General features: G+C 34.2%; 1 protein-coding gene across 1 annotated transcript in view; it reads left to right on the top strand.

Moving 5' to 3' along the window:
- Positions 1-12,478, top strand: part of LOC149790504 (vacuolar protein sorting-associated protein 8 homolog) — a 119,089-nt gene that overhangs the window by 86,759 nt on the left and 19,852 nt on the right. Inside the window, exons 29-33 of the mRNA XM_089972550.1 lie at positions 610-749; positions 2,128-2,212; positions 3,855-3,953; positions 7,890-8,029; positions 10,097-10,253. Of these exons, the coding sequence (XP_089828676.1) occupies positions 610-749; positions 2,128-2,212; positions 3,855-3,953; positions 7,890-8,029; positions 10,097-10,253 (621 nt within the window). The remainder of the gene's footprint in view (positions 1-609; positions 750-2,127; positions 2,213-3,854; positions 3,954-7,889; positions 8,030-10,096; positions 10,254-12,478) is intronic.

Genomic DNA, 12,478 nt, shown 5'->3' with positions numbered 1-12,478 from the left:
AGATGAATGTCGAAAGTTGTTTTGAATCAGAAAGCACTTTGAATCAGTAAATTTTAAATGCAGAAAATAAAATGTTTGGTAAAGATTTGAAATATTCCCAGTATATGTTCCAATTTAGATTTGTGTCCTGTCTGTCTATTTATATCTCTCTGTATAATTAGCTTACTATCAATTTCAGGCTCAAAAGGTCAGAGGTTAAGGTCATAGGAATTGAAAGAAAGAAAGCTGTTTATGTGCTGTAACTTCTGTACCAGATTCCTTGACCTTGACCAAACTTTGTCAAAAGCTTGCATTTTGTGGAAATTCTAAACTAGACTATGTACTTTACACTAAATTATGTGTACAAAAAACTCAAAGTCCCCTCCATTATGTCCAGGTCAGATGCACTAATGTTTATGACATAAGGTAATATTTTGGGTGAATGAGGTAAAGGTGTGAGAGAGATTGTAAAACCCATGTTCCTTGTCAGCAATAGTTGCCAGAGCTTATATTCACTGACCACAATAGTTGTCAAAGATATGGCATTCATTAAATAAAACATAAAGGAGCCTTTTTCTTAGATAAAAGTTTCTTAGATGCATAAATCGACATATCAATAAATTTGTTTAGGTGCTAGAGTTTTTGTGTAACCCTGATGATGAGTCCCGTAATGAAGAGAGACAGCAGGCCTTAATGGAACTTCTTCAGGCAGGAGGACTGCAACAAGTACAGGAGGAGAGACTTCTTTACCTTGCTGAACAGGCCAAATTGTAAGTCATTCATATTTATGAAGTGGAGAACGGGAGAAAGCATGTCCATCCATTATGTCGGTCATAAATATCATGTCTTCTCACCTTCCAGGGATTTTATGGATTGGAATCAAATTTGATATTTGTGATTTGTAGTAAATAGATCAAAGTCAGTTTTGATTTTTACTTATTTGTAACAGATCAAGTTACTGCAATTGAATGACTCACAATTTTTCCTTCTTCAAGTGTATTATCTAGTTGCAATACATTAGAAGTCCCAATTTAGCTTCTTTATATGTAAATTCTACAAGAAATGCTTGGACAATTGCTCTGGCAGGAGCATACATATTTTCTGGAAACACTTTCTGATATTTGTAAGAATTTTAATTTGTTCACTTTTTTAACTAGGGTGCGGTCTCCATTTCTTTTAATGGCCTTTAGAGCACACATTATTGTGTGGATTCTTCAAAAACAGATAGATATGTGTGTTTTATCTGTCCTGTTGTACTCTGTAGTTTTATCTCCATTTCTAAATTGGTTATAAGAACTTCTCAGGGAGTGGTTAGAGTGTCTGCCTCAGATGTGGGAGGTTGTGGGTTCGATCAATGGCCAAGTCATACCAAAGACTTACAAAAATGGTACTAACAGCTGCCTCGCTTGGCACTCAGCATTAAGAGGTTAGTGTTAGGACTGGTCAGCCTGGTGTCAGGATAATGTGACTGGGTGGGACATCATGCTACATGTCTGCGACATGATGCCCTATTGCTAGACATCACTATTAACTTCCACACTGCAGACATCATAGTGATATGACTGAAAAATTGTTAAAGCTACATTAAAAATCCAAAATCACACACACATGCACACACTTCTCAGGGACAAAAATGTTGGCATTTGGTGCCAAGAAGTATTTGTCCAAGACAATTGGTCATGTATGAACCTTATAAGTGTAAAGTTTTCTTCTTTGACTGAAGAAGAGAATCAACAGATTTATTCGATGTACTTGAGGCAAATGTATAGTTGTGCTTGCCATATTAGTCTCCTCTGTTTAGTATAAAAGTTAGGTTCAATATGTCCCCTCATTATAATACTGTCTATGGGAGCCATAGAGTGCATGACTTTATAGTGGAACTGTCTTATAATGAGGTACATTATACATATAATTTCACTACTAGGTAATGGAATGGGTTCATGACCATACCTTCATTATAACATAAAATGTGATCCTTACAAATATATTTTCAATAGTCTTGCACAATTTGTAGTTTCCATCTCAAAGATTCATTTTGAAGACCATATTCTTTCATCCATCCACAAGTGTCCCTTTTTCATTTTTCAGTCAACATCCATAATATTGCAATCTGATAACTTGTCTAATACAAGATTTCTCTCCCCACAGTTATAGAATATGCGAGTTTCTATATGAGAAACGACGACAGTTTGACAAGATTTTGTCCTGTTATCTCAAGGATTATTCCAGAAAGGTAACTATTAGTACACTATTGGTCATTTTCTGTGGAATCAGTAAGGATTATTAAAACTGCTTGCACTTGTTATTTTTCGTTTGCACCTTTGGCAGATGATGCATAAGCCAATGCAATCACGTCTTTCATGAGTGATTAGTGACAGCATATCATCAAGATTAGGATGAGTTCAAAAATGAGTTAGATCCACACATATTAATGAAGTAATCTTGCATCAGATTGACTGACCTTTCTACCAGTTCAAAATGGCAGTTTGAATATTAAAGCAAGGGAAGTAACTGATTGTCAGGTCTATTGAGAATCACAGGTTTTGGATTGTGAAAAGAGTTGTAAACATTTTAAAATATTTTAAAATTAATTTTAGGGTTCTAAATTCACGAATTTCAGTAGAACAATTTAGAAAAATTTTAAAAATTAGCAAATTGGCAAAATAATAGGCCTTAAGGATGAAATTGAATAATCTGTAATTTCAAGCTGTAGAATATATATTTGAAATAAAAAGTATTTAAAATAATTTATGTTGGCAGTAAATTGGGTATGTTATGCATAAAAACTATATAGGTAATATTTGTACACACTAGTAAATTCATTCTCCAACAACTTACATACCACTGTACATCTTGAAATGGTATTGTTAAAATAAATTGCCTGAACTATTTGTTGTTTCTGTGTTATTACCTGTATGTATTTTTTTATTGAATGTTATCAGTCACATGTTATTTTAGATTAAATTTGATATTTTTGGCTGTTAATCAAACTTCAAAAAACAATAACCAGTATGCTTTTCTCTAGAACCACATCCGAATATCATTATTCTCATTAAAAGAATCCTCCAACTTTTTCAAATGCCTACTATAGAAATTATTTGGAAGATAAAACAGAATTAAAAGAAGAAAAAAGAACCAGAGCACATATTTTCTGAATGTTGTGACCAGACCAGATTTCATTTTATTTATCATTACAATATCAGAGATCACACTTATTTAGGTGTTTACTATTTCTCCCAGTATTATTTTAGTGCCTCCTTGGCATGCCATGGACTAGAAAGCATGAATCAGTAATCAGTCTTTGCACGTTCATTTGCCAATTGTGTTCAGTTTAAATTTACAGCAAGTTATATCAGAAATTGTATACTGTGTGTAACTTTCATGAAATGTCATGTTATTGAGGAATCCTGACAGGTTCTAATTTTTAAAGGAATAACATTTGGTAGTGCAACCATAGTTCAATTTTGGTAAATGAAGTGGGGAAAAATGTGTTTTTAAAAAAAATATTCTCACCAACAAGTCCACTTTATTGTTTTACGTGATACAGGAAACATTTTTTAGGTCAAACTGACAATGTGACAACTAGTTTTGGTAGACTTTGCTTTAAGCTCTAGTTTCACTTCATGTATGAATGTGCTTTCACACCTAAAAGTTGAAAGTTGCTCAGATGAACTACAGTAAGTCCATTTGGGTCTCTTGTGTTCCATAGACCTTCTGCAGTAGCCAGATCCAAGACTAATTTTTTTCTGCATCAGCCAATTTTCTTCAGATTCCTTAAAGGATTTAAGGTCATTACTTTTGACTAAAAAATCAGACACCACAATATGATGCAGTGCATTTTGAGAGTTGAAAACAGTGTATCCACTCTTTTCCAGTATCATTCCTTCAGCTTCATCACCTCCATTTTGGAAAGTGATCTGTACACTGACGAGGAAAAAACTGGAGTGCAGAAGGAAGCCCTTAAACACTTGCAGGTAACTAAGTTATAATACTGAGTTTAAAGTTTGCATCAAGGATCCTGAGTAGCTACCATGTTTTTCATCTGTAAGGGTGGGATTTGATGGATTCAGTTAATTATGTGTGTTAATTATTAATCAGTTAATTATATTTGTCAAGATAACCTATTTTCATCTGTTCCTTCCTTGAACATTTCATGCATTTACATCATGCTATCAATTGTCAATTTATATGATACAAAGTTATGTTCATTATTTTCAGATATTATCAAATTTTTCAGTACAAAATAGAATTTGTGTCATAGACAGTACAGTACTCCCATTATAAGACTGTAGTTGGGATCCATAACTGCTGACAGTGTTATGCATCGAACTACTGATTAGAAGGAATGATTGAAAATTGGATGAATGCATGGATTTGTGCATTCTATGATGTCAATTATTAGCATGTTTATGAGGAAATAAAGATAGATTGTTAATCTTGATGTTGTTTTCTTTTGAACCATATGGTTTTACAATTGGTACATCAGACCATATTTGTAACATTAAAACATCTGTGATAAATATACACTTTTCTGATTGCTGCTGTATTATCAGATTTAAAGGAGTCAAAGTTATTCAGACCTGTTAACCCTTAAGATTTTGACTGTAAGTCTTATTGAAATTACCCTTGAAGTACAGATTAACCCTTTAAGTCCCGATCCCATCCATAGGCGTGATCCGGTTTCTGCATTCAATGGCCGATCCCGCCTGTAGTCGTGATTTTTTTACTGCATTCAATGGCCGATCCCGTCTCCAAGCATGATGAATGTGTGTTAGATTCAACGTCTCTGATTGGTTAGAAATGGGTTTATTCCAAGAACTAACAACTATTAAACCAATCAGAAATTATTTTACTTTCATTTGAGGAAATTTGAATTGTTCAGAAGCCAAGGGCTCTTGTTTTGAAAGCGGTTTAACTGCACGTGTTCTGTTCATGAAAAATCGTAAATGATGGCGGGCGTAAGAGTGATTTTTGATCAGAGCAAAAATGAGTTTCTCGGGTTTGATCTTGAAAATACTGAGCAAGCTGAGGAAAGATATGTTTAGCAGTTGGATATTTTGTGAGATTTCGATTCGGACATAGAAGTTTCTGAGATTGAATCGTCCGAAGATGAGGATGCTGACAGCAATGATGATCGAGTTCTTGCGGATAAACGTTGCACATAATTTTGTAAATTCTGTATAAATAAGTTGTTGTTGTTGTTGTTGTTGTTGTAGGGTTTAACGCCATTTTTCAGCACGCGATAGGCTATACATGGCGGTCAGTATTAATGGTGGAGGAAGAAACCGGGAAATCCCCGGAAAGAACCACCGACCCTCGAGAAGCTACTGGCATATAAATAAGTCGTTAAAGACTTGGACAAATAGGGAAAAAAATACATCACTGTGTAGACAAATTCATTTGCAATAAATGGTGAAACTTTCTTGGATTTTAATTGGATATAAGCAGAGAAATTAAGGTAAGATTGAATGTATGTGCACGATGTTTACAAAATTTTTCAAACAGGTAAAAACTCTGGGGCACACGCAGCTAGACACAGCTTAGTGCTGCTGGGGCATAGCAGCAGTGATACTGATAACAGGTCTGGGGCTGAATGAGTTAAAGGAACAAAAGAAAAAATTATGGATATATGATTGTTACGGTAAAATCTGGTTACTGGTTACTGGCTTCCCATGTTTGATTTGAATCTAGGTTTCATATTACATTCAGTTGAGACAGTCTGGAAACTAGACTAACCATTCAAGACAGGAATGCATCAATCCCTTTTAAACTGCACATATTTTTTCTTGTAAAGCATCTGCATGATCAAAAATGTTGCATAAACAATTTTCTAAAAATGTTGATTTTGTGAAAACAAAATGTCAAAGATTATGTCGGGTTGAGAGATATCAAGAAGTCATTGAGCTCCATAGGTTATGGACCTGCACCATGTGAAACTGTACTGGAGGTAATTAAGGTCTAAGTGTATTTTACAAATTTTTTACTGGAATATAATATTTACCATCACTGCATCAATCTTGAATCACACTTCTGGACTTTTTAAATGCATGTTTCTAACTTGATAATAGCAGTACATTGTATTTTTTATGACTTGATGGAAAATAATCTAACTTGTTGAAAGAAAAAAATTGTTCGCCATATGAAAGGATCATGTTAGGGTTGGCATGTCTGAGTCACGTGGAAAAGAAAATCCTATGATTATATTCCAGTTGCAGCTAATGGCAATGCTTCCTGACATTGAAACTATGATTCTTAAATGTATTTTAAAAAATCTAGATCCCATAGATTACTTTTCACTCTAATGACATTTTTTTCACTGAAACTTAGGAATTTTTTAATAATTTAACTGTAGAAGCTTGATGATTTTTTTTTCTCCAATTAAAGCTTTAAAAGCACAAAATAACAGGAATCACAAATTTAATTGCATGTCTGTAATCCATTTTAAATATAACGACATAAGAAGCAAGCACAGTCATTCACAGAATGTACTGAAACATATAAAATAAGCACTATCCACTCAGCATTATACATTTTCCCATAATTCACATGTAAATCCATATGATTTCCATATGTTTATGTGATTAGGTAATTAAGAAAAAGTGTTCCCACTGTCTGAATTCAAATCTGATTTCACAATTAAGTGACATCAAATTGTTTAAACAATTTAAGTACAGTTGATTTGATGTAAATATTTGAGCTGATGGCAGTTGAAAATTGCATTAATTTGGTTTTTTGGTTTAATTTTATGATTTTTGGTCACAGGGTTCATAGAACTGCTACATTATATATGGAACCATGTTATAATGAACATCATTATATCTTGAACCATGTTGTAATGGAGAGCTGTATATCTGGAATCATGTTATAATGGAGAGTGTTACATCTGGAATCATGTTATAATGGAGAGCATTACATTTGGAATCATGTTATAATGGAGAGCATTATATTGGGAATTATGTTATAATGGAGAGCTTTATACCTGGAATTGTAATGGAGAGCTGTATATCTGGAATCCTGTTATAATGGAGAGCATTACATCCAGAATCATGTTATAATGGAGAGCATTACATTTGGAATCATGTTTTAATGGATAGCATTACATTTGGAATCATGTTATAATGGAGAACATTACATTTGGAATCATGTTTTAATGGATAGCATTATATTGGGAATTATGTTATAATGGAGAACTTTATACCTGGAATTGTAATGGAGAGCTGTATATCTGGAAACATGTTATAATGGAGAGCATTACATCTGGAATCATGTTATAATGGGAAGCATTACATTTGGAATCATGTTATAATGGATAGCATTATATTGGGAATTATGTTATAATGGAGAGCTTTATACCTGGAATTATAATGGAGAGCTGTATATCTGGAATCATGTTATAATAGAAGGCATTAAAATGTAGGACATCTGTAATATTATTTAAGCTTTCACTCTATTGAACTTAAGATTTTACTTTTACATTTCCATAAGATTTTTTTATTATTTCATTGATTAAGTATCTGATTTATGATGTCAACATATTTAGTCTCGGCATATAATGGTATTTTTTTACATTTCTGGCCATCAAATTGATGAGTACGTAGTACTACCTTTGTCCTTACTTAAACCTGTTATATATTATCCCTCCATTGGCATGCTGTCTGCTCTATTTCTGTTAAGTGCTTGTATCCTAATAATAGGCACACTTTTATCGTTAGCTCTTTTTACCTTGGAAAAGGTCAGGTTAGTGTGTAATGGGACATACCTCAAATTTTAATCCTGAGAGGACATTATCAGTTTGTGTGTTTAGCTCTCTTGATTTAGTTGAACCATTACTGAGTATTACTTAAAGCTATAAGAATCATTTGGGCAGATTTATTGATTACTTTTTATTCTCATCTCCCTTCTCTTTGCAGGATTTGGTTGGTATTGACTGTAAGCAGGCTGCTAGGCTGGTGATCCACAATCTATCCAGCAACCTGACACAGATTGTCAGTATGCTGTCATCACAGCCTGCTGTTCTTTTCGAATTCCTACAGGGTGTCATGTCTTACCGGTAATTTACCTGATTCTTGACTAATCTCTCTTTAGTTTACCTTATTTTGCATATAGTGATAATTTTAAATCACTTTTCCAATGCTGTGTTGATACCCTTTCAGTGTGACAATACTTTGAGTTTGTTAAAATTAAAAATAAAAAAAATTCATGTGCAGTACATCAGAGGGTTGTTTGGAAGCATTAGACAGTGTTCCTCGTAACCCTTGTTGAATTTATTAAATCTCTTTTCATCACATTTAGTTTGGGCATGTTGTTTGACTTGACCTTTATTGGTACATATACAGTACAAAGTCTTTCAAGGCAAAGAGTCTACAATATTTCTTAACATTTAAGAATGGTAATGTAGTGCCTTATAACTTTAGGCTATCATGAGTTATGCAGTGTTTCACTTTACCCCCAGTATCATACAATCTCATTTATTTGAGGATTTACATGATGAATTTTTACTTTTCCTAAGTGTGCTAAAGTATATAATTTATTTATTCACGAAAGGAAAGCTTTATATAAGTGAGAAGAAAAAAGAAAATATTCATCTACCACAATATGCCTAATTTAGGTTGAGACAGAGGATAGTTGTTGTTGTTATTGTAGGGTTTAACACCATTTTTTGACACAGGATAGGATATATGAAGTGGCCAGTATCAGCGGTGGAGGAAGAACCTGGGAAAACCCTGGAAAGAACCACCAACCCCCACGAGAAGCTACTGGCATGCTTTCTCACATACCCACATTGGCCAAACCTGAGACTCGAACCCACGTAGAGGGAGGTGAGATGGCAATGATCCATAATGGTGAGCGCTTTATACCACTCGACCATTTGGGGCCCCAAGACAGAGGATAACAATGTTACTGTCTATATTCATGTGTAAGTCAAATCCAACTGCCAACAACCTAAGCTTTGATCTGCCATTGCATGATGCACTGGCTAATTGGCATCCATGTTGTTTATTTTACTGATTACTCCAAATAAAATGCCAACACATTAGGTAAAACTGGTTTGTGCAGTTGGAAGTTGGACTGTCTCATATGCCAGTATGTATGGAATAATATACATTCACTAATGAAACTTAAACCGTTGGTTAGTGCCATAAATATTTAGTGACTATTCATGCTTCAAATACAGAGGCAGACCTTCCAACCCTTACGATTTTGCCTTACGAAAATGGCCCTTAAAATATGGACTTAATGGAATAAAAGTAAAAACTACAGAAAATGATTTTTGCCGAACAGTCCAGATAATCATTTCATCCAGGTTTGATTTGGATCCGGGTTTTAAATTAGAATTGGTGGAATTAGTCAAGGAACCAAACTAACTTTACAGCAGTACTTCAGATGCTTTAAACTGCACATATTTCTTTATGCGAAGCATCTGCATGATCAAACTGTTAATTATAGAATTTTTTTGAAATGGCATCCAGGAAGTGTTTCATGTTTTACATGAAATGGAAATTAGGTCTTTTAAAAAGCATTAACTATTAGTACAGAAGAACAAAAAGGATTATTTAGATACTGGTGAATAAAAGCAGGAAGGGACACAATGATGTTTATTGGACATCATGTGTCAGTTTGAGTATCTCTTATGGAAGGAGATATGATTACCATCATATGATGTGAAATAAACAAACATTCCAAGAATTATGTCAAGTTGAGAGATAGCAACAAGCCATTGGGTTTGGAACTGAAGTTTGTGCAACTGTACTAGTGGTAAATAAGATCTTCGTGTACTTTACAAACTTTTCAGTTGAACATAATGTTTACCGTCACTGCATGTTTCGAATACCAAACTTTTAAATACATTTTACAACTTTACAGTAGCAGTTTATGATATTTTGTTACACCTTAATGAAAACTTGTCAAACTTATGGAAACAAGTCAACTGCCATACTTATATGGTCTTGTCAGGGTTGGCAGGTCTACAGAAGAATATAAATACAATCAGGCTTAAATCCAAAATTATCCCATAGATATGCATGACAACTCTTTTCTGCTTGTTTTTATATTTTGATTAACACTTGTATGTTCACAGTCCAATCTTATTTCCAGTTTTCATTGAAATTACTTTCAGAGAGACAACTGGAAGTGCAGTACACCCTGAGAGGCAACTTGCTGTAGATGCCCTTATTTATGAGAAATACATAGAGCTGCTTTGTAAATATAAACCTCAGGAGGTCTACAACTTCATCATGGCAAATGAGGGTTACAGACTTGAGGAAACTCTTGAGGTCAGTTAGATCTCGATTTCTCATTCTCTTCACAGTTTTTAATATACCATCAACACACAAAATGTGAAAGAAAATAATGTTTAGATTAGTCACTGTATATTAGAAAACATTAGCTAGGTTTATTTGTGTAAAAACTTGCAAGGAAAAGAGGATGCAAAGTGTAATCCCTTGTTAGTAATATTGCTCCAGACATCAGACTTACCAAGGAAAATATCCCCACCTATCAGTCACTAGCTGTACCTGACATCAACTGTGTACATGATGGAAACAAATTATGCTGTATAAAATAATATCTAAATTCATCAAACAAAATTGTTTTAACTTACTCAGTTTCAGATTTTAGTCATTACTTGTTTCACATTTCAGTGTAGTCATTAACTTCATTCAGGTATAAGGCAGACAGGTATTTCATTTGAATTCGTACTGGTGGCGGTAATGGACATGACCAGCCTTTGTTATTGTCATATTTTGGTATTTATAAAGTTTAATCAACAAAATTAAATACCTGTAACTGTTCAGGGATGTTCATTGTAAACATACATGGAACCCAAGGAAGGCAGTTTTTAACAAATCTGTGCTGGGTACTTTGATTTCACAGAGTTCATATTAAAATGATAAGAAATTTCTAAATTGCATCTATGGGTGAGTACCCCACTTTAAAAGTACCTACCCTGGGTCCCATGTATATTTTAATGGAGCAGACCTCAGAATGTGACAGTGACAAGTCCACAAATTTAAGTACAAAATTGTCTTTTTTGAGAAAACAATGAAAATGTATACCCACAAAAATAATAAAGCCACAGTATCAAAACAGTTTGTTATTTTTATTTTGTATCCCAGATCTTATTCTTAGATTGATCAATGGAGACCGTATATTGCATTTACAGCAATTGAAATGTTATTTAAACTTACTGTAGAAAAGCAAAAGACAATAAGGAGTGGGCTTTGAAGAAAAAAAATTGCATCATCTTGAATTCCTATCCAATTAGGTTTGAGCTGTATTCAGAAAAGATAGTATTAGGTGGTGATATGCTAACAATTCAGCTGCAAGGACTGTTAGTTCATTTGATTGTTTAAGGCTAACAATCTCACTGTATGGACTGCTAGTTAATTAGGTTGTTTACGGCTAACAATCTCAATGTATGGACTACTAGTTATAAATTAGGTTGTTTAAGGCTTACAATCTCACTGTATGGACTGCTAGTTAATTAGGTTGTTTACGGCTAACAATCTCAATGTATGGACTACTAGTTATAAATTAGGTTGTTTAAGGCTTACAATCTCACTGTATGGACTGCTAGTTAATTTGGTTGTTTAAGGCTAACAATCTCAATGTATGGACTACTAGTTATAAATTAGGTTGTTTAAAGCTAACAATCTCACTGTATGGACTGCTAGTTAATTAGGTTGTTTAAGGCTAACAATCTCACTGTATGGACTGCTAGTTAATTAGGTGGTGCTGAAATAGTGATTCTCCTGTATGGACTGTTAGTTCTTAGGCTGTGTTAGGCTAACATTACTTTTGTATGTTCATTAGGTGTTGCAAGGCCAACAGTAGTCTTTCACTTAATTAAGTGGTACATGGCCAATTGTTCTACTGTGCATGCTGTTATTTTGGTGGTGCTATGTGTACAATTGTACAGGTTGTTCATTACTGGGTGCTATGCCAGTAATATTGATGTATGGACTGTTTATTGGGTGGTACTAGGCTAGTAATTCTACTGTATATGGCTATTAAGAGTTGCAAGACTAATAATTCTACTGTATGGGCTGTTAAGAGTTGCAAGACTAATAATTCTACTGTATGGGCTTTTAAGAGTTGCAAGACTAATAATTCTACTGTATAGGCTGTTTATTGGGTGATGCTCGGCTAGCAGTTCTACTGTATGGGCTGTTTATTGGGTGGTGCTAGGCTATTCTACTGTATTGGCTGTTTATTGTATGGTGCTAGGCTAGTACTTCTACTGTATGGGCTATTAAGAGTTGCAAGACTAGTAATTCTACTGCATGGGCTGTTTATTGGGTGGTGCTAGGCTAGTAATTCTACTGTATGGGCTGTTTATAGCATGGTGCTAGGCTAGTAATTCTACGGTATGGGCTATTTATTGGGTGGTGCTAGGCTAGGAATTCTACTGTATGGTCTGTTTATTGGGTGGTGCTAGGCTAGCAATTCTACAGTATGGGCTGTTTATTGGGTGGTGCTAGGCTAGTAATTCTATTGTATG

This window comes from Sinohyriopsis cumingii, chromosome 10 (genome assembly GCF_028554795.1).
Source record: "Sinohyriopsis cumingii isolate HCF-2022 chromosome 10, ASM2855479v2, whole genome shotgun sequence".
NCBI lineage: Eukaryota > Metazoa > Mollusca > Bivalvia > Unionida > Unionidae > Sinohyriopsis > Sinohyriopsis cumingii.
Note: the sequence above shows the minus strand (reverse complement) of the source record. Positions and strands in the feature narration are given on the sequence as shown.